The sequence below is a fragment of the Gopherus evgoodei genome, chromosome 1, assembly GCF_007399415.2.
Source record: "Gopherus evgoodei ecotype Sinaloan lineage chromosome 1, rGopEvg1_v1.p, whole genome shotgun sequence".
Classification (NCBI taxonomy): domain Eukaryota; kingdom Metazoa; phylum Chordata; order Testudines; family Testudinidae; genus Gopherus; species Gopherus evgoodei.
Genome location: NC_044322.1, coordinates 122,035,838 through 122,058,360, shown reverse-complemented (window position 1 = coordinate 122,058,360; position 22,523 = coordinate 122,035,838). Strand labels below are relative to the sequence as shown.

General features: G+C 44.8%; 1 protein-coding gene across 1 annotated transcript in view; it reads right to left on the bottom strand.

The window, feature by feature from the left end:
• The window catches only part of GABRG3 (gamma-aminobutyric acid type A receptor gamma3 subunit), a 612,547-nt gene that overhangs the window by 98,245 nt on the left and 491,779 nt on the right, over positions 1–22,523 (bottom strand). Inside the window, exon 6 of the mRNA XM_030571105.1 lies at positions 9,367–9,504. Coding sequence (XP_030426965.1) covers positions 9,367–9,504 — 138 coding nt within the window. The remainder of the gene's footprint in view (positions 1–9,366; positions 9,505–22,523) is intronic.

Below are 22,523 nucleotides of genomic sequence, written 5' to 3'. Positions count from 1 at the left end.
TGAATAAGGCGCAGAAATCGCAACATCTTGCATGAGAAGGTCACAAGAGGATCGCAGAATTGGGAGATTGTTAAAAGAGAAATTGATGTTCCCCCAGGAGAGCCATGACTTATTGCAGGTATGACACCAGACTGATTATCATTTGATGTGTGGATTTCTTTTAAAAGGTGATACAGACACTGATTTGTTAATTATGACTGTTAAATAGGGTCTTGATTTATTGCAAATATTGTACTGTAGAGTAATCTGACAGCAAAGTTTATTGTCAGACCTCATAAACACCAGGCTGTTTCTCCACTGGTAGGATAAATTACTGTTTACCACCAAGAAAGAAAGCTCAGAATATTCCCTTACTCCAGAGATGATTATTAAGAGTTATATTTGTTGATTACAAGGGAAAGGATTTGCAGTCAAATGTTCATGGGCCTTATTCTGTTCACACTACAGTCAGTGGGGCAATGTGTTTAGTGGGGGGTAGAGGTAGTGGCAGAGTGACTATGGGAATGAGGATATGAAGGTAGAGCTTAATGGGACTAAATCGGAAGGGCTCAGGTAATCTCCATCCAAGAATATTAAAAGAACTGGCATATGAAATTGAAAGCCCAATAGCAAGGATTTCAATGAATCTGTAAACTCTGGGGGTCATACTCTGTGACAGGAGAATTGCTAATATAGCTCCTATTTTTAAGAAAGGGAAAAAGATGATCCAGGAAACTGCAGGCCTGTTAGTTTGACCTCAATTATATGCAAGGTCTTGGAAAATGTTTTGAAAGAAAAAGCAGTTGAGAACATACAGGTGAACAGTAATTGGGATAAAATACAATATGGTTTTACAAAAGGTAGATCATGCCAAACCAACTTGATCTCCTTCTTTGGGAAGATAACTGATATTCAAGACAAAGGAAATGCAGTAGATCTAATCTACCTGGATTTCAGTCAAGCATTTGATACAGTTCCAAATAGGAATTTATTAGTTAAATTGGAGAAGATGGGGATTAATATGAGAATTGAAAGGTGGATAAGAAACTGGTTAACAGGGCGACTACAAAGGGTCATTCTGAAAGGTGAACTGTGAGGCTGAAGTAAGGTTACTAGTGGAGTTCCTCAAGGATCTGTCTTGGGATTAATCTTGTTTAACATTTTTATTACTGGCCTTGGCACAAAAAGTGGGAGTGTGTTAATAAAATGACACAAAAGTGGGAGGTATTGCCAATACAGAGTAGGATTGGAATATCATACAAGAAGATCTGGATGACCTTGTAAACTGGAGTAATAGTAATGAGATAAAATTAAATAGTGCAAAGTTCAAGGTCATGCATTTATAGACTAACAACAAGATTTTTTTCTATAAGCTAGGAATTTATCAGTTGGAAGAGACAAAGGATGGTGGGTGTATTGGTTGATCACAGGATGACTATGCGCCTTCAATGTGATCTGACCGTGAAAAAGGCTAAGGCATTCCTAGGATGTTTCAATGACCGGAAGAGAAGTGTGTAAATTTAAATGGATCACATGAATTCTGCAACCTAAAAAATAGTTTATAGGTTTGCCAAGCCTAAAATTCAGTCCCTAATTCCAATAACCTCAAAGCATACCTTTGCTTCCAAATGTTATCTTCAGCCTCATAGATCTGAGAATTCACTGAATCTGAAGGAAGGGCATAAAAGGGTCAGGGAGCTGTGCTACCACAGAGGTGATCAGCCGAAAACTTTTTGCCTCAGAGAGTTGTCCTTGTTATATCCCTTTGTGGGATGTGTGATGCTTAGTCCTCCTGTGTTCAGGCCTCTGTGTGAGGAGGTGCAATCATAGTTCCCACAGACATCGGGAGGGAACAGTCTCTCTGTTGGGGGTTTAATTTTGCCCATGCCTTACATAAGTCACAGAAGGGGAAGCTCTTTGCCCCTTGCAAGCCCATTGTGACCTCAAGTTAGGAGTTGGGCTGAATCTGGTCATATATGAAGAGAGGAGAAAATACATTATAATAATAAATAAACATCTCCCTTACATTTATGGAGACTTAAATAGCATATTTTCTAAAGTGATATATAAACTCAGTAAAGAAACACTGTCAGGACAAAAATCATAGCAACCAGCTTAGAGTGAAATAAGTAAAGCTTCTCTATAATCAAAATCATTCTTAGTGGGTTTAATAGGAGGGCTAGATTCTCCGGTGCACTCCACCCTATTAGCAGGTGCTCGATATTAGAGGAAGCTGAAGGTCAATTACGCTAGACTCACTGGAGGAGATACAGCTCATTGGATGCCACACTTGGATATAAGGAAGTCAATATAATGCTGTCGTACCCTCCAACTCCCACTGACTGCCCTTCCCCTCCTACAGATCCCTGAGCAAAGGGAGGTTCCTCTGCAGAGACCAGGTATTGAGAAGTATGAGGTCACAGAATACCTTCCATGAGATCTGTGAGGGGAAGACACTCTCTGTGTATGTAATCCCATGGACCAGAATCTGGCTCTGATGTCCTGAAACCAAAGTTTCCCCAGCAATTTCATTTTAGTGCTAAAAGGTTTGGGGTTTCAATACGCCCTGGCTGAAATAGACTGGGCTCCTGCAGAGTGCAAAATGATAGAAACAGGTGCTGTTTTTGGATGATATGAAACATTTTTGAGATCTTATTTTTCTGCCTCAAATAATCGTGTTATTAGAGGTTAACCCCATGGAATGTCTTGCTGATGTACCCGTGTGCTGGATCTTTTCAAGTCAGGCATTTAAAAGAGAGAACATACCCCACAGCGTTTGTCCTGTAAAGAGCATTCGTGTGACAAGCACTCTGTGATGTGCCATCAGGACGCAGTTGGGAGCCACCAGTACTTTGAAAATGTCACTGACATTTAATAAACAATTGAGTTTCATGAATAGTCATTAAGTAAATGTCTTTAGAGCTGACACCTAGCTTTGGAGTGGGCATGGCAAAAAAAGACAATTAAAAATGGCTATGCAGTGGTTCTCAAACTTTTCTACTGGTGACCCCATTCACATAGCAAGCCTCTGAGTGCAACCCTCCCTTATAAAATAAAAATTACTTTTTTATATATTTAACACCATTATTAATACTAAGGGAAAGCTTGGTTTGGTTTGGAGGCTGACAACTCATGACCCCCATGTAATAACGTGCCAACTCTTAGTTTGAGAACCCCTGGGCTATAGTGACAAACTGTAGGATCTTGGACCATGTTTTTCTTTCACTAATAATACAAGCTCTTTTCTGCAATGCAAGACTTTGTAGTTGTGGATGGGAAGTACCTAGCATACAGGCTGCCACACATATACCTGCAAATCCTGGGGACAATACTGCTACAACAACACTGCATGTGAACCTGAACACAGTCATGCCTTACACATGTGATTTAACTGGTTCGAAAATGCCTTCAGTTCTGTGGAATAAGCTCGCTACAAATTCCACATGATCACAATGGCCCACTCCCTCAGGTCTGGGTTGGCAATCTGTTTGCAGACAATATCTAGGGCTATGTTGTTTCCAAATCCCAAGCAGACATTAATCTTCTTAACACAAAAATTTCCCTTTCCTGGAGTTCTAAAGAGACAGCACACCCTGTAGTGCAGCTTGAATAAGGCAGCTAAGAAAATGTAAAAATTTAGCAGAATAGTTTTACTTATTGAATTTCCATGCTTGTATAATTTAAGCTATTTTCAATATTTATATTGCCAGCCAATTTCTCTGCCATGCAAATATTTGAATACAATAGTCATAAACAAACACAAATGCATTTCGGGGCTTTTTTTTAGAAAATATGCCTTTTCATAGTTATTAATATCTTTGTTTCCTAAAACAGAATAACATTTTACTGACAGTGATTAGCACAGAATTACAAAAAGTGTCTTTGTGTATGTGTGTGTCTATATTACCAAATAAAAATAACAGCTAAGGTTACAAGTTGCCCCCCTAAATGCATACAAATACCACACATTATTTTAAAAGACATGAATTTGTGTACTTATAACCTTAGCTGGTGAGTGCAATGCTTTGTAATGTTTGGGGATTTTTTTTATAATGTGTGCAAAAGTACGTGGTGCTTTGAGCAGCACCACTTGCTTTTAATGATTAGTTAACAAAGTTTTGGTTTGGAGCATTACTATGCTCTTTATATGGCTAGTTAATGAGCTCAGTTCTCATTTACACTAAGGCACCGTTACACTGCACAAGTTTGGCAGATTAAAAGGGCCATAAGTGAGTGCATATATGATTTATGTGGCATCAAGGAGCCAATCTCTCTCTATATTTCGGTTGAATTAATGTTATAAAACCCTGAGTGGAGAAAAAAGGATGTAGACCACTGTTTCTCAAACTGGGGTCACCGCTTGTTTAGGGAAAGCCCCTGGCAGGCCAGGAAGTGGCGGCCAGTACGTCCCTCGGCCCACACTGCTTCCAGCAGCTCCCATTGGCCTGGAGCAGTGAACTGCGGCCAGTGGGAGCCACGATTGGCCGGACCTGTGTATGCGGCAGGTAAACAAACCGGCCCGGCCCACCAGGGCTTTCCCTACACAAGCGGCGACCCCAGTTTGAGAAACACTGATGTAGACCTTGAAGTGAAGGAGAGGAGACTAGGGAGCAATGAAGAGCAACACTACAGTGGCACCTAGGATCCCTCAGCAACAGCTCCCCCACAGCTTCCTCTTCCCCTTCAGACCTCTGTTTTCCTTTCACCCCACTGTGCTTTTAAATGATGATACTCTAAAAGCTAACACTTCAGTGAACAATTCACAGCCAGCACACTGAGCCTGGGTTTAAGGATTACACAAATCACACTGCAACAAGGTTACCCTGATATGAAAGTACAGAAGTTTATTTTTCTCATGTGTAGTGTCCCTTTCCCACAGCTTCCTAGAGGGCTAAATAGTATTTGTGCTGTTTTTTAACTAGCCTAATCTCTCTCCTGATGGCCTTCTACTCAGGGCTGGTTCTGGGTGTGGCTGGGTGGAGTGCTTGCCCTGCATACTAACTTCCAGAGAGTACTATACTTTTCATGATTTTGGGGTTGTTGTTTTTTGATACCTTCTAATTGGCTGCCCTTTTTTTGCTCTGGTGATTGTCCAGGGTTCATGTTTGTTTTTCGCTCAGCTGGTGCAGGAGTGGGAAGTACTGAAAACATTTTTCACTTGGCAGGCAAAAAGCTTAGGACCACTTCTATTTATAGAAATATAAATCTTCTTTGGCTGGCAAAGGTCATTAAACCCCAGATTACTCTTCCCTCTGAGTGCACACCACCTTGGCTGTGCGTTAAGCCTTTGATGATTTGGGGCATTGATTTTTTATTTATTATTATTATTATTTGTTTGTTTGTTTGTTATCTTGTTTAGATTCTAGGAATTGTGAAGTCCTTGTAGCAACCATCTTGTTACTTGTAAAACCCTGACCATGTCTACGATTACACAAAATGTATGTAAATCTCTAAGAGAGAAAGGTTTAATGGAATGTTGTCTTTGGGCTCTGCTAAGCTCATGAAGTGGTCATTTGATGGGCTAAATTATATTACAGGGAACAGGTTATACACATACTGGCCACCATGGCAGTATGTTCCTGTACAGACTATCAGCACTCGTGCTGCAAGTTTGCAGAAGACAATATAGAGAGACACAGACAGGTATACCAGTGATACTGACAAAGGTCTCACATTACACACACAATTCTGGAAGGAAGTAACTGTGTCATAAAATGTCAGAAACATAAACATTAGAAGTGAAAAAGACATTAGGCTAATGAGTTCACCTCTTGGGAATTCAGGACTGTTTCCGACAGTACATTTTCTAATATCTTGTCTAGTTTAGTTTTACATGTCCCATGTGTTAGAGGTTTTCACAGTTTTCCTGGGGAGGAACAGAATATCATTTTGTCCTGCTATTCAGACTGATTTTCTTTTCTGAATTTCATCCCATTGCTCTTAATTTTACCCTGTGTAGCACCCTCCATAATGCTGTTCTTTCCATGGGTCGTGATCTTGCAAAAAGATCAGGGCTGGTGGGACCCTTACAGTGTCCAACAGACTTCATTGGGCCTCCACAGAGAGAGTTCACCTCAGGCAAGTTCAGAGATTTGGTTTTCACATGCTTCATATACCTGTAGACTCCCACACCTCCCCATCTCATCCATCTGTGAGCCAAAATAAATGAGTGAGATCTTCAGCTTATCTCTCTGCCTAATGACACCAGCTAAATTGCTGGGCTATATAAATTTCATTTTGTTACTTGTAAATTCATTTCTATAGCCCCCTTACAATTTTTGGTGCTCTTTTTTAAAAAAGAATATCTCCGGTTTGGCAATAGTTTCTGTTATCATGATTATTATTGTTTATGTATATTTACTATAGCAGCTAGAAGCCCAAACCATGGGCCAGGGCCCCATTGTGCTAGGTGCTGGACAAACACAGAACAAAAAGATGGTCCCTGCCCCAAAGAGCTTACAGCTGAGGAACTATCATCTCCCTCTTCCCTGGTATGATTGCCCCAAATCTCTAGCATATTGTAACTTTGCTGTATCTTAATTTAATAATTTGCTTCATATTTTATTATTTAGTTGGTAATGATTATATTTATTTACTTTGGGCCTAACTACAGCCTGAACAGTGATTTGTTTAATTTTGATGACAACAATATCTTGCAAACATTAGGTAGGGCCTTTGCGAATTTGTAGGAAATTTTGACAAATGTGTGGACTACATCATACTGAAATGTTGGATCATCTAGTGATACAAATCACCCAATAACCCAAATAACTCATTGCTAAGGGATGCTGTGAAGGCTAAAACTATAACTGTGTTCAGAAAAGATTTAAGTAAGTTCATGGAGGATAGGTCCATCAATGGCTATTAAGATGGTCAGGGATGCAACCCCATGCTCTGGGTGTCCCTAGCCCCTGACTGGCAGATACTGGGACTGGATGATGGGGGATGGATCACTTGATAATTACCCTGTTCTGTTCATTCCGTTTGAAGCACCTGGCACTGGCCACTGTTGGAAAACAGGATATGGAGCTACATGGACCATTCTTATATTCATATTTTCAGATAGTGAAAAGCCAGTAATACTGATCCATTCAATGAAAATCTGAATAGAGAAAACCGCTCTTCCAAGCACCACTCAGTGTTTTATAAGGTAAACCCTCTACTTCAGATTGGCATTTTAAAAATTTCACATAAACACCAGGTTTTCAGCTATCATGCCCACAAAGGCCGTATAAGAATCTGGATAGACAGGTTTGATCAGCAAGCAAATCCCACATTTGGAAGCTCAAATCAGTATTTAGTGCATCACTGCTCATTTTAAGTGCCCATCTGAACATCCAAATGTTAGATCAGTGTATCCTATAAGAGTGCTGGTGCATGAAAATTTGCCCTACAGTACATATCTAATGGCAGAAAAGAAATTGACTCCAGAGGTTGGTTTTTGCTCAGAAGCATGACTGAGAAGTAGCAAAGGTAATGAGGGTAAAAATGTAACGCCAGCTTGCCCACTTCTTTAAATTATAACTTGGAGTCTATGAAAAGGAGTATAAAAAAGGAACTTGCCCTGTTACCTCATTTATTATTTGGGATCTTAAATGACTATGTGAAGCTGGCTTCTGACTTGTGTAAATAGAGCGGGTACATGTATTTATTAGGATACCGCCAGCAGCTTCATATTTCAGAGGGGGCTGTTCTGTGCATTTAATGAGCTTTCTTGATGAAAACTGTCAAGCTGGCATGATTCCTGGTGAGCACAGAATAGAAATGGCAGGTCACTCACACTATCTCTAGCTTTCTCACCATCTCTCCTAATTAGTTTCATGCCTCCTGTCACAGATACTGGAACCAAAATGTATCCTGGGCTTGACCTTGATCTACCAACATCCAGATCACAGTTAACTTGCCTGAAGAACTTACACATCCATATTCATTATTCAGAAGCAGAACAAACTTTTACATTTGCTCCATTTGTTAACACTCTCCTTAGCCAGGCCATATACACCAAAGATTTACTAATATGTTAATTGCATTTCAGTGACAAAGCTGTCTGTCAGCCATGAGAATGCATTAATGATGCAAGAGGATGGGCCATAAATTTTCCACATTAAGCCCACGGATCAGTGTGTTTTACTCTTTATCCACCGTGTTCCTCAATAAATAATATAGATGCACTTAAATTCTGCTATTTAAAAATTCATAATTGGTTAATATTAAAGCAGCAGACTGCTACTAATACCACTCGCCACATTTATTGAAGTGTAGCTTACTTCAGTGTCATCTATAACCTTTAGATGGTGATTGACTTTTATAAGTTTTTTAATCTACCAAGTGCCGCATCTATTGTTTATATTGTGTTATGTTTAACTTTACAATTTTAGCAATCTATGCCATTTAATGCATAGTTCATTATTATTAATTATTATTATTATTATTAGACAGAAAAAGGTTCCTGTGGAAATAAAATGACCATTAAGTTTTAATTGAAATCAATTGATAAGGTCAATGGCAAAAGGTATTCATCAGCTGGAGGTGTACCATGTCTTTGAAACATTAAGAAAAATACTCAGACAGTGGATGAATGATTAATTTGTCATGAAAACGTTTAATTTCATTAGCTCTACTGCTATGCTCTGGGCTAAGATAATAAACAGTCAATGTTCTTGACGCTTGCTATTTAAAAAAAAATCAATGATCAAAACATATGTCTCAATGCAGGGATAATTTAATAACACCTAATTGCAGAATGAGCATATTGTGGCAACTTAAAAATGTAGTGTAAACAGCAGCTGCAAGTTAATATTATTCCTAGGTTGGTAATACGATGAAGAGAGGAGAGGAAGAAAGAAGGGTTTTGTTAGAAATCCAAACAGTCAATTAGACTGAAGTCTGGATTTTGGCACTTTTCAAATGAACACTTGTAAACACTGTAATTCCCTGAATTCAAAGTGTACTTAAATGAAAACAAACTTTCAAAAAATGGACAGTCCATTCCTCATTGCACATGGTATATTCTTCATCATTTTATTCTGAGTTCATAAATATCAATTGTAATTGAAAAAAGTGAATTTAAAAACCAAAATTTTCTATCAGTTTAAAGTCAGAATAGGGTCTCTAAAGTTAGACACCTACAGAGCTACAGTCCTGAACATCCGAAGTTCCCACTGAAATTAATATTTGTGGAAAGCATTAGCCCTTATTTTGTCATGAGAATAACCTGACTGGTTAAAACAAACACAATTAAAACGTACAATAGATTGCAGTGTAGTAGATAAACTGCTGAAACCTGTCAGATTCAAAGCACAGATGAGATTATGTCATACACAGAGTATTGAAAACTATATATTGAACTTCTTAAACTCGAAAACTGAGCATTCATTCAATTCCTACCTGCAGAGGTTTTCACAATTTCTGAAGTATTTCTGAGACCCATGAAGTCAAACTGATAGAGTCTCCAAGATTTCTGGTCTGCAGCCTCTACTGAGTTTTTCCTCCACCTGTAAATCATTTCTTCTTTAGGATAGCCATCTGTAAATTGTTAAAAAAGTGTTACCTTTCTTAAAGAGATGTTGGAAAAATGTATTTATGATTTTTTACAATTTGAGAATGTTAAAACTCTTGGGAGGTCTGTTCCAGTTACTTTATTGAAACGATTCATCAGAGAAGAGTTTTATGGCATAGACAAGAAGAGCCAATAGCCCTGGCAACAATAGGCTTATTGAAAATGATGACTTTATCAATTCAGTCACATACCCGGCTATATATTTCTATAGAGATAAAAGTTCAGAGGAAGTTGTTGGGAAAGGACAAATTAGGGCTGGTCAAAAACTTTCTGTTGAAAATTTTTAAATGGAAATTGGGTTTTCTAATAAATATTTTTTTGTGGTAAATATCTGCTTTCCTAGGTTTTTTTTTTAATTATTTTTAATTGAAAAACACCAAGACTGAAATGTTTTGCCTGAAAACTAAGAAATGCTATTATTTGGCCAAACATTTTTCAGGTTTCAGCAGGTTTCTGGCCAAAAAAATGTTTAAGAGTTAAAACAAAAAAGCTGAGATTTTCCACAGAGGAAAAAAAAATTGACTAACTCTAGAACAAATAGATCTTTCAGTGATGCAGATGTTTATATTAAATGAAGCCTGGTCATTTATTACATTAGTTTAGTATGAAAGGGTCTCCGTAGTGGTTTATTTTACAAATAACCTTTCAGAATATGAGAAGTTTCACAACAAAAAGGAAGATACATCATTGAACAAGACAGATTATTATTTTTTAAAAATTAACAGTGTATACAGTAATATTTCAAAAATGAATTAAGCACAATGCAACCAAGCAAAGCTTTTGTCAGAATGTGATTTCAACCATATTAATTCAAAAGGTCCCAGGGTATGCAGTAATGCATCACATGATCCATGCAGCTGAAAGGATTAAGCCTTCTTTTAAAACTACACTAATAATTAATAATTATTAATTCAGCTGCCCAATATTTACATTTCCTTCTATATTTACAGAATATTTAATTCTATATCTGAATGAGCAAAGACCTTCCAGAAATTCATTCATATAAACCATACCAATAAGAATGTCTAGAAAAGAACAATACACCTTCACTAGTTAAGTCTATAGGACTAGGTACACAAAAGGGGTCAGACATCTAAATTCCTATTTTAGGCATCAAAGTTCCAGTTTTGGGGCTACTGTAATGCACAACCTCTGGTCCCCCGGATTCTGTAGGAAGCTAAACTCACTCCGCATCTATGTTCAAATAAAAGAAATAAAGTAAAACAAAACATTTGGAGTGGGGGAGGACTTTCCTCATAACTTTCAGCCCACAGGTTAGGGTACTCACCTGAGATGTGGGAAGACCCTCACTTCAATTCCCACCTCCGCTTGAGGGGAAAGAAGAGATTTGAATTAGGATCTGTAACTTCTCAGGTGACTGTCCTCACCATGAGGCTCTGAGATATTCTGATGTGGGATCCTTTGTAATCTCTCCGATTGAAGTTGTTGCACTCTGGAGAACTACTTGAAGCATCATTTGGGCTGGAGAATGAGCGAGTGAGAGAGAGAGCTCAAGCATGAAAATTACTCTATAGGTTGGTAGTTAGGGAACTCACCTGGGATTTGGGAGACCCAGGGTCCAGCACCTGCTCCAATTGCTCTTTAATTATTTATCCAGAGTGCAACAGCTTCAACAGGAGAGACTGAAGGAGCCTTCATATCAGAATACCCCAAAGCCCAGTGGTTAGGAAACTCACCTGAGCGGTGGCAGAGTCAAGTTCAAATCCTCTCTCCCCTTCAGGCGGACGGGGCAGTTGAACTGGAAGTCCCCCATATCCCAGGTGAGTACTCTAACCACTGAGCAAAAATTATGAGGGAGATTGTCGTCTTCCTCTTGACTTCCTGACAGAACATCATAGGCATCTAACCAAGAGAGGGTTAAGCACACACCCCTCTGGTCAGTTGGCATCTCCCATTGGCTAGCTTAGCAGTTGCCTGCCTAGTACACTGTTTTTCATGAATCGCAGTCTAAGGTGCCTGTCTCTCCCCATTCATTGTATGGGAGCCTAGGTGCCTAACCTGGGCTTTGTAGATCGCAGTGATTTTCTAGTGTCTAACTCCTATCTTGATTACCACAATGGTCTGTTCTGGCCTTGAAATCCATGACTCCAGTATATCGTGCTTTCTAATATATATCCTAATAAACTGTTAGTCATCTGGTAATTATTAAAGTAGATGCACATCAAAAGATAAACTTTTGCAATGGGAAAAATGAAAAATAAAACCCACTTGTATTAAAATACAATCCATTTGTTTTTTTTAATGTATTTTTTCTTTTCTCTGATGAACATTGTTAAACCCTGATATATGTGTTGAAAAGAACATGCTCTTGCATAATTCCTCTCTTGATCTTGCTTAAAGTTTATTCATTATTATAAAAACTCCCTTATTTATCCTTCATCCGAATACAGCAAAGAAAGATACCCCAAAATCCTTCACTTCTGATCTTTCCTAAATGACTACAGTAACTCCTCACTTAAAGTTGTCCTGGTTAACGTTGTTTCGTTGTTAGGTTGCTGATCAATTAGGGAACATGCTCATTTAAAGTTGTGCAACGCTCCATTACTACGTTGTTTGGCTGCTTCCTTTCTCCACAGCTGGCAGCCTCCCTATGCCCCTACCCCAGTGCCTCCCGCCCACCAGCAGACCCCATGGATCAGCACCTTTCCCCTCCTCCCCCCGCCTCCTGCCCACAGCAATCAGCTGGCTTGCGGTGTTTAGGAGGCAGAAGGGACGGGCGGGGGGAACAAGGACTCAGGGAGCAGGCTCTCCCACCCTCCCCTGCCTCCTGAACACTGGAAGCCAGATGATTGCCCCTGGCAGGAGGTGAGGGGGAGGAGAGAAGGGGAGCCTGCGTACCAAGTCCTCGTTCCTCCCCCCGCCTCCTAAACACCACAAGCCCAGGTGATTACCCTGGGCAGGAGGGATGGGGGAGGAGTGAAGACTAGGCATGCCTCCCCCCTCCCTCCCCTCCTACCAGCAGCAATCAGCTGGCTTGCAGTGTTCAGAAGGGAGGGGAGGAGCGAGGACACAGCATGCAAAGTAAAGGGGGAGGAGGTGTGGGGGAGAAGAGGCAGGTTAAGGGTGGGGACTTGGGAGAAGGGGTGGAGTGGATGGGCCAAGAGTTGAGCCCTCTACCCCCGGCAAAGTCAGTGCCTGTGCTTGCAAGAACAGCAAGAGGAGCAACCGGACAATCCATCCTTTTCCACTCTCTGACTCCACCACCTCAACCAAGCTTCATACTGAGCAGTGATGATTGTAGTATTAAATGGCTTCTTTAAAATTGTTTAAAATGTATACCTGTGTTAAATTGCTTGTTTAAAATTTATAATGCCTTTTGTCTGGCCAAAAAAAAAAATTCCCTGGAACCTAACCTCCCCCTATTTACATTAATTCTTATGGGGAAATTGGATTCGCTTAACATCGTTTCATTTACAGTCGCATTTTTCAGGAACACGATTACAACGTTAAGTGAGGACTTACTGTACGTTAATTTAGAATGCAATATTCCTATATTCTTTATCAATGTTTGCACCACTGAATTCCCCATTCAATTTTAGCAGAAGAATTCTAATGAAAAGATGATAATTCTTCCTGCAATGATCTGTGGGGGATTTAGAGGTAATTTGTTGCCAGGCAAATTATGGCATTGGATCCATGCAACATATTTAAGGATAGAGATCCTGGGAAGCTTTAAATACTCCCTCCTAACTGACTAGTGCATGTCTGGAATTTGCTCTACGTACGCTTCTAATTGAAATAAAGTTGCTCCCCTCTTTGCCTTAAATAACTTCTCAGACTGACATTACTTGGAGGTATTCTTCCTCATGTCCTCACAATTCATAAAGGAAGTATCAAATAGAATCCTAGATATTCTAAAGGTTGATATGCTCTCTCACTGATTTGCGATGATAGGATCACTGCTTCACTTGAGAGTAAGAGCAGTACCTTACTGAAGTCTGCCACCCCCTTCTTGGTCCTGAGCTTGCCCTTTAGGAGAGGAGGTGTGAGGGAAATGAGAATACCACTCATCCCATCAGAATCCTTGCTACCTCCATAGATCAGCACTAGTCAGCACAAATACTGAGGGCAAAGTGCTACCCTGAAACAAGCTTCATATAAGATACTCAGATTTTGTACTCTGAAAATAGCTCTTGTATGAGTTCTGAGAAGTCTATGGGAGAATTCTTCCTTATTCCTTCAGCCACATTCAAAAAATGACTAGTTCAAACATGATTCAGCTCATTGTTATTTGTCTGTGGCCTGAGCAGTCTGTGGTCAGTCAGCAGTTTAAGAGGATCTAATCTTCCAGTATTTTATGAATTTCCAGATGCTTTTAACTGCAGTGAAGGAATGTCAGTCTGAACACAACAAGTCTCAGCATCAGTCATTGTCCTGGAACCATATGCACCAGAATTCAGTTGACCATCATGCCCTTGCAATAAAACGTACCTTAATCAAGGCCGGCGCTACCATTTAGGCAGCCTAGGCAATTGGCTAGGGCGCCAGGATTATTCGGGGGGCGGCATTTTGCCAGGGGGGCAGCAGGCGGCTCCGGTGGACCTGCCGCAGGCATGCCTGTGGAGGGTCCGTTGCTCCGCGGCTCTGGTGGAGCTGCCACAGTCATGGCTGCGGTCGGCTGCTCCCGCGGCTCCGGTGGACCGCCCACAGGCATGTCTGCGGCAGCTGCACTGGAGCCATGGATCAATGGACCCTCTGCAGGAATGCCTGCGGCAGCTCCAGCAGAGCCGTGGATCAGCGCGGTGGAGTGGCGAAATGGCCGTGCGCCTAGGGCGCGAAAAACCCTGGTGCCGGTCCTGACCTTAATCCAGAGTCGCAGGCATCTGCTCTTAAAATGGTTGGCTTACTTACATCAAAGAAGATAAATACTTATGACTCAGACAGAAGTTGTTTCACTCTATTGAATGACTGCTCTGATGTTCTGCACCAACGCTAGGTGCTTTCACTTTTCACTTCACTCAAAGGGTATCATTTTCTGACAGGCTGATCACACATCTACCTAGATAGAGAATCATACTTAGGCTTTCTTTCCATTTCAGAAAGGATTGAAGAGGTTGCAAATACTTACAGGTTTCTTACTTTCTCAGCATCTGGGACTTTACATTATTCATTATATGAGATCCCAAAAATATCTAGTTGTTTCCAGCCCAACAAGCTCTTTCACTTTGTACAGCATCAGACTTGTAGACTTCATGTTTTCCAAAGACACTACACAGGTTTTTTAAATCATGTTCCTCTTCAGTACAGCCATGTACACAAAGTATTAGTTTATCTGTATAAATGTCTAGCCTTTCTAGGTGCATCAACAGCTCTGTCATTTTCCTGTGAAAGATTTCAGATGCACTAGTAATGCCAGAAAGAGGTCTGTGGTGAGAATACTGTATAAATGAGTGAAAATTGTGGTTAACTTAACACTGTTTAGCTGCAGTGGAATTTGCCCCAAAACACCTGTGGCATCTAAAAGAGTAAATATTTGGGCACCTACTTGGGAAGATGTAATCCATTGTGGGATAGGACACATTTCTCTCTCCAGCCTGATCTTTCATTGAAATTCAGGTCATCAAATAGGCAGAATTTTCCAATTTGATTAAGCATTGGAATCAAAAGTATACACCACTAATTGGGCTCTGCAATTTCAACAGCCCTCCATATAATGATTTGGCCTATATGCTCTTTCACTTAACTGAGTACTGGAATTGAAATTCCATTTGTTCTTTGTCTAAGGCACCACCCATGACTTCCTAGAATTCTCTGGGTGAAGGATATAAGAAAGATCAGTCTCATTTTCTTGTGACCTTGCAACTCTTTCCACTTCTCTAATGCAACAGATGGCAATGAATTAGCCTTTGTGGCATTCAGCCATCCATGCTGAGCAATCAGTGGCATGTGTATTTAAGGACATAAGAACATAAGGATGGCCATATTGGGTCAGACCAAAGGACCACTCAGCCCGGTATCCTGTCTCCCAACAGTGGCCAATGCCAGGTGCCCCAGAGGGAGTGAACCTAACAGGTCATGATCAAGTGATCTCTCTCCTGCCATTCATCTTCACCCTCTGACAAACGGAGGCTAGGGACACCATTCCTTACCCATCCTGGCTAATAGCCATTTATGGACTTAACCTCCATGAATTTATCTAGTTCTCTTTTAAATTCTGTTATAGTCCTAGCCTTCACAACCTACTCCTCCCCCTAGTTCTTATATTGAGAGAACAAGTAAACAACTTTTCCTTATTCACTTTCTCCACACCACTTATGATTTAGAATCTTTCTTTTTTATTTGGGATGCTTTACTACTTTGTGATAAAATCTTGCCCCAGAAGGAATGAGATTTAAATGCTTTAAAGTCATATTATGACATCTTGATTGCCAGAATTTGTATAAGTTAGAATTATGTACAGTTGATAAAGTTTTCTTCGAAGTCCAGTCATGTTCTAATGGCAAGATCAGATATTTATTTAAGAGCCCAAATACACGTTTGTCCCTGATGCCTTCATGATTACTTTTTCCAAACACACAACTGTCTGCTAATCTAATTCATACAAATGCCTTGTAAATGCTTTATTTGTGCATGTGATTGCAAAAAATATTTTAGAGTGTGTACAGTCATCTTTACTTCTAATAGTAAAGTAAACATTACCAGGTACTGAATACACCTTTGCCATATCTGAATATGAACCAACTGAAAGGAGGAGAGTTTTCCAACGGATTATATAAGGGTTTTTTTTTTTTTTTTTTTTACTGCACCTCTCTTTTATTATTGTAAAAATTAGAGTGAGAATATGATCTTATCTTCCTAAATTGCTTCCACCGTATTTTTAATAAATGTATTTAGAATGTTTTATATTCTTTGCATTTACACTGCAATGCTTTCCATGGAAACCAGATCATTTGTACAGAAGCAGAGGTCTAGCTTTGAAAATAACTATGTGAAACAGTAGTTGACTCGCTTCACCTGCCTTGATTTTGCACTGCAGAAAACAGAAAAATCAGCAAAACAATAGGTAAAAAAGTTCAATGGTTATTACAAATGTCTCCAAACAGAGATTAATCTTTCCCTTTTCCTGTCTGGATTCCCTAGGGAAGACTAATACCGATTAAAAGCTCAAGCTTCCTGTGGAAAACGTGGTGTATTCTCCACTTAAAGTCAAATACTGCCACTGATCTGAAGTCAATAGGAGTTGTGTGAAAACCATGAGGATGGAATATGGCCTTTAATGTGTTGGGCACAATGTTTTGTAACATGTGAATGCCCAACTTTGCAGTAGTTTCAGCCTTCTGTAATAAATATATATTACATTTTCCCCTGATAATTAATATAAATTCAGTACATTTTACTTTTGATAGTGAAGGGCTAGAAGCATTGTGACACTGGAAAGTATCAAGAATGGAAATCATGCAGGCGTGATTAAATTCAGATTAGATACTCATATTCTTCTTCGAGTGATTGCTCACATCCATTCCAGTTAGGTGTGCGCGCCGCGCGTGCACGTTCGTCGGAAACTTTTTACCCTAGCAACTCCAGTGGGCCGGCAGGTCGCCCCCTGGAGTGGCGCCGCCATGGCGCCCAATATATATCCCTGCCGGCCCGCCCGCTCCTCAGTTCCTTCTTACCGCCGTGTCGGTCGTTGGAACTGTGGAGCGCGGCATAGCTGTCCTCCACGTCCCTAGCTCTCCTAGTTATCTATCGTTATCTATTGTTATTCTCTAGTTCCATTACAGTTGTTAAATAGTTTGTTAAGTTGATAGTTAAGTTAATTAGTTGTAAAGTACTTTTTCGCCGGGGGCTTAGCCCTTCCCGGCACCCGGCACCGGGCTCATGCCTGGTTCGCCGGGCTTCAAGCAGTGTGCGGCCTGCAAGAAGCCCATGCCTACCAGCGATCCCCACGAAGCGTGCCTGAAGTGCCTCGGGGAATCGCACAGATCTGACAAGTGCCGCATCTGTAAGGCCTTTAAGCCGAGGACAAAGAAGGAGAGGGATCAAAGGCTCCGAACTCTCCTGATGGAGGCGGCACTTGACCCGACGGCTTCGCAGGCCGTGGTATCGGCACCGGCACCGGATCGCTCCGGCACCGAGAAGACTCCTCGGCACCGACCCTCTCCGGCACTGGAGCCAGAGCCAAGGCCGTCGAAGTCTAATACTCCGGCCAGGCAGACCCGGCTAGAGCGCCCGGCCTCGACATCGGCCACGGCGCCGCCGGCACCGTCAGCACCGTTGACTCCGGGCCCGGCGGGTCCGTTGAGTCCGGTGCCGCCGAGCTCCCCCATGAGATCTGGGGTTGAGATAGTGGTCCCATCCACACCGGAGACCTTCGCCTCGGCTCGGGACCTTATTGCCCTGACGGAGCCTACTCGGCTGCCACCCCCGGTACCTCCGGTGCGGGTCGCGTCCAGAGGCAAGCCCATGATGTCGGCACCGCCCACAGACAGTCGTTCCCGATCCAGGTCCCGACGTCTTGGGCGCTCCAGATCCCGACGCCGCTCGCAGTCCCGGCACCGCTCCCCTCAGCGGTACCGGTCGCACTCGCGGCACCGGTCGGCATCGAGACGGTCGCGGTCAGGCTCCAGTCGACACCGGCACCGCGACTCCAGGAGCAGGTCCCGACGCTACTCGCCGCACCGGTCGACCTCCCGGCACCGAGCTGGTGGCAGGTCCCGGTCCCGGTCGATCTCCCGGCACCGAGCTGGTAGTAGGTCCCGGCACCGAAGCGGCGCCCGGCACCGTGACAGTTCCCGGTCCCGGTCCCGATCCCGGTACCGATATGACTCCCGGCACCGGTCCCCGGCACCGAGACGATCCTCCGTGCCGGCCCGCGCAGACCCGTACTATCCAGGGTCGGCCCCACTGTGGCCCTCGAGGCAGCCATCCGTATCCTCCCAGACGGACAGCGGCTATGCGCTGGGCACCGACCGGCAGGCGGCGCTGTTTGCTGATCCGCCGCTGCAGGACCAAGGCCCACAACAGTGGGGATTCTGGACACCCTGGGCGTACCATCAGGCCCAGGGCCCCCAGCAGCTCCCTGCTAGGCCGGCGACTGCGGAGCGTAGGGCCCCTGAAGCCTCCTTGTCTCGCCCCCCTCCCTCCCCGGAAGGGGACGAAGGGTCCAAACAGCAGGACTCCGCTGTGGCTCCGGAGACAGAGGCGAGGGCTGAGGAAGACCCTCAGTTGGACACTATTGTGCCTGGGGTCTCATCATCCTCCTCCGCGGATGAGGCGGTGGCGGGTACCTCCTCCAACAGTCCCCCCCGCTGGATCTTAGGGCGCACCAGGACCTCCTCAGGCGATTGGCTCAAAACCTGAATCTGCAGGCAGAGGAGGTCTCGGAGATAGAGGACCCAATTGTTACCATCCTCTCTTCTGATGCTCCCACCAGGGTCGCCCTGCCCTTCATACGGACCATCCAGGCCAATGCCAATACTATCTGGCAGTCCCCGGCCTCCATCCCTCCGACAGCGAAAGGAGTCGAGAGAAAGTACATGGCCCCTTCTAGGGGCTATGAATATCTACATGTTCACCCCACTCCCGGTTCACTGGTAGTGCAATCGGTGAACGATAGGGAGCGTCACGGCCAGGAGGCTCCGGCCCCCAAGTCCAGAGAGGCCAGGCGGATGGACCTCCTTGGCCGTAAGGTGTATTCGGCTGGGGCGCTGCAGCTCAGGGTCTCCAACCAGCAGGCCCTGCTGAGCAGATATGCCTTTGATTCCTGGGTGGCAGTGGACAAATTTAAGGAGCTGCTGCCACAGGATGCTCGCCAAGAGTTCACGGCCATCTTGGACGAAGGCAAGAAGGTCGCACGCACAGCCTTGCAAGCCTCCTTGGACGCTGCGGACTCGGCTGCCCGTACCCTTGCGTCAGGAGTTACGATGCGTCGCATCTCCTGGCTGCAGGTTTCCGGCCTTCCGCCGGAACTCCAGCATACTATACAAGACCTTCCTTTCGAAGGCCAGGGCCTGTTTTCTGACAAAACAGACCCCAGACTCAAGAGTCTGAAAGACAACCGAGTCGTTATGCGGTCCCTCGGGATGCACACTCCCGTGACGCAGCGTAGACCCTTCCGGCCACAACAACAACAACAACAACAACGCAGGCCGTTTTCCCAGTTCCGCCAGCGGCAGGACCTTTACAGGCGCCGCGGCAGGAACGGGAGGCGCAGGCAGTCGGGGAACCAAGGGGGACAGAACCAAGGCTCCTCAAAACCCCCGCCTGGTCCTAAGCCTTCATTTTGAAGGGGCGCTCGAGGGCGCAGTAACAGTTTCCCCTATGGATCCTTCCCCCCCGTTTTCCAACCGCCTTTCGTTTTTCCTCCCAGCGTGGTCCCAAATAACATCGGACCGCTGGGTCTTAAGCGTGGTGCAGACGGGGTACCGCCTGCAGTTTGTTTCGTTTCCTCCTTCCCGCCCTCCTTCCTCGTCCCTCTTCAGGGACCCCTCTCACGAGCAATTCCTTCGGCAGGAGGTGCAGACGCTCCTCAGCAAAGGAGCTATAGAGGCGGTTCCCGAAAACGAGAAAGGCAAGGGGTTTTATTCCCGCTACTTTCTGATCCCCAAGGCCAAGGGGGGCCTCAGGCCTATCCTCGACCTGCGAGAGCTCAACAAATACCTCATGAAGTTGAAGTTCCGCATGGTATCCCTGGGGACCATTATTCCATCCCTGGATCCGGGAGACTGGTACGCCGCCCTCGACATGCAGGACGCGTATTTCCACATTGCCATTTGGCCGCGCCACAGACGCTTCCTCCGCTTCGTTGTGGGGGCTCGTCATTATCAATTTGCGGTCCTCCCGTTTGGCCTGTCCACGGCCCCGAGGGTGTTTACAAAATGCATGGCAGTTGTCGTGGCGCATCTTCGGCGCAACCGTGTCCACGTGTTCCCTTATCTGGACGATTGGTTGATTCGGGGCACGTCGGAACAGCAGGTGAACAGCCATGTCCGCGTGATCACCGGCATGTTTGCGAGTCTGGGCCTCTTGATAAACACAGACAAGTCCACCCTGAGGCCCACTCAGAAGGTGGAATTTATCGGGGCCGTCCTGGACGCCACTGTGGGCAGGACGTTGACGTCAGTGAGGACATGTCTAACCCTGTTAGGCCACATGGCGGCGTGCACTTTTGTGACCGACTACGCTCGGCTCCGCATGAGGCCTCTCCAGCTGTGGCTTATCAGTCATTACAGGCCAAGGCAACCGTTAGACATGTTAATCACAATCCCCCAGAAGGTCTTAGATTCCCTCGGCTGGTGGTTGGACCAGTCCGTATTGTGTGCGGGTCTTCCCTTTCACCTGTCTCAGCCCTCGGTATCCCTGACAACGGATGCCTCAGATCTAGGCTGGGGGGCCCACCTAGGGACCCTGCGGACGCAGGGCCTATGGTCCCAGGAGGAGGTGGGGCTACACATCAACATGAGGGAGTTGAGAGCGGTCCGCCTTGCTTGCCAAACGTTTTGTCATCAGCTTCAGGGTCGTTGTGTAGCCGTGTTCACGGACAACACGACGACCATGTATTATATCAACAAGCAGGGCGGCACCAGGTCCTCCTCCCTGTGCCTCGAGGCGATACGACTCTGGGACTTTTGCGTAGCCCACTCCATTCACCTCAGGGCTTCCTTCCTTCCCGGAGTACGGAACACGCTGGCGGATCGATTGAGCAGATCCTTCCTGTCACACGAGTGGTCCCTTCGCCCGGACGTCGCTCTCTCCATTTTCCGGAGGTGGGGTTATCCCCGGGTGGACCTCTTTGCGTCCAAGGGGAACAGGAAGTGCCAAGCGTTCTGCTCCTTTCAGGGCAGGGAGCCGGGGTCGATAGCGGATGCCTTCCTCATCCAGTGGTCGACCCACCTGTACTATGCGTTTCCTCCGTTCCCTCTGGTTCACAAGGTCCTCCTGAAGGTGCGCAGAGACAGGGCTCGTGTGATCATGGTGGCCCCGGCATGGCCCAGACAGCACTGGTACACCATGCTGCTAGACTTGGCCGTAGCCGACCCAGTTCCCCTGCCCCTTCATCCGGACCTGATTACCCAGGACCACGGGTCTCTCTGTCACCCAGACCTGCAGTCGCTGCACCTAGCGGCGTGGCTCCTGCGTGGCTAACTGGTTCCGAGCTGCGCTGCTCCACGCCTGTGAGAGAGGTGCTCTTGAGCAGCAGGAAACCGTCCACAAGAGCCACATATTCGGCAAAATGGAAACGCTTCTCCTGTTGGTGCGTAGAGAGAAATCTCCGCCCTATGGAAGTTTCGGTATCCGAAATCTTAGACTATGTTTGGTCCCTCAAAGAACGTGGTCTGGCCTTATCGTCGTTGCGAGTCCATCTGGCAGCTATCTCCACCTTTCACCCGGGTGCGGACGGTCGCTCCGTTTTTTCTCACCCGACGGTGTCGAGATTTCTTAAAGGGCTGGAACGGTTATTCCCTAACGTCCGTCCCCCTGCTCCAACCTGGGATCTTAACCTGGTGTTGTCCCGGCTCATGGGGCCCCCCTTTGAGCCGTTAGCTACTTGCTCCCTGCTTTACCTCTCTTGGAAGGCTGCCTTTCTAGTAGCTATCACCTCAGCTAGACGGGTGTCGGAACTCCGAGCCCTTGTGGTAGACCCCCCATATACGGTCTTCCACAAAGACAAGGTACAGCTTAGACCACACCCTGCCTTTCTACCCAAGGTGGTCTCAGCCTTCCACGTCAACCAAGAGATTTTCCTCCCGGTTTTTTTCCCAAAACCTCACTCCTCAGGCAGGGAGCAGCAGCTCCACTCGCTGGATGTCCGTAGAGCTCTCGCGTTCTACATAGAGAGGACCAAACCCTTCCGCAAATCCCCCCAGTTTTTCGTGGCGGTAGCGGACCGTATGAAAGGGCTTCCTATCTCCTCCCAGAGGTTATCCTCGTGGGTTACGTCCTGTATCAGGACCTGTTATGACTTGGCCCATGTCCCTACGGGCCGTGTGACTGCGCATTCTACCAGGGCGCAGGCGTCGTCGCT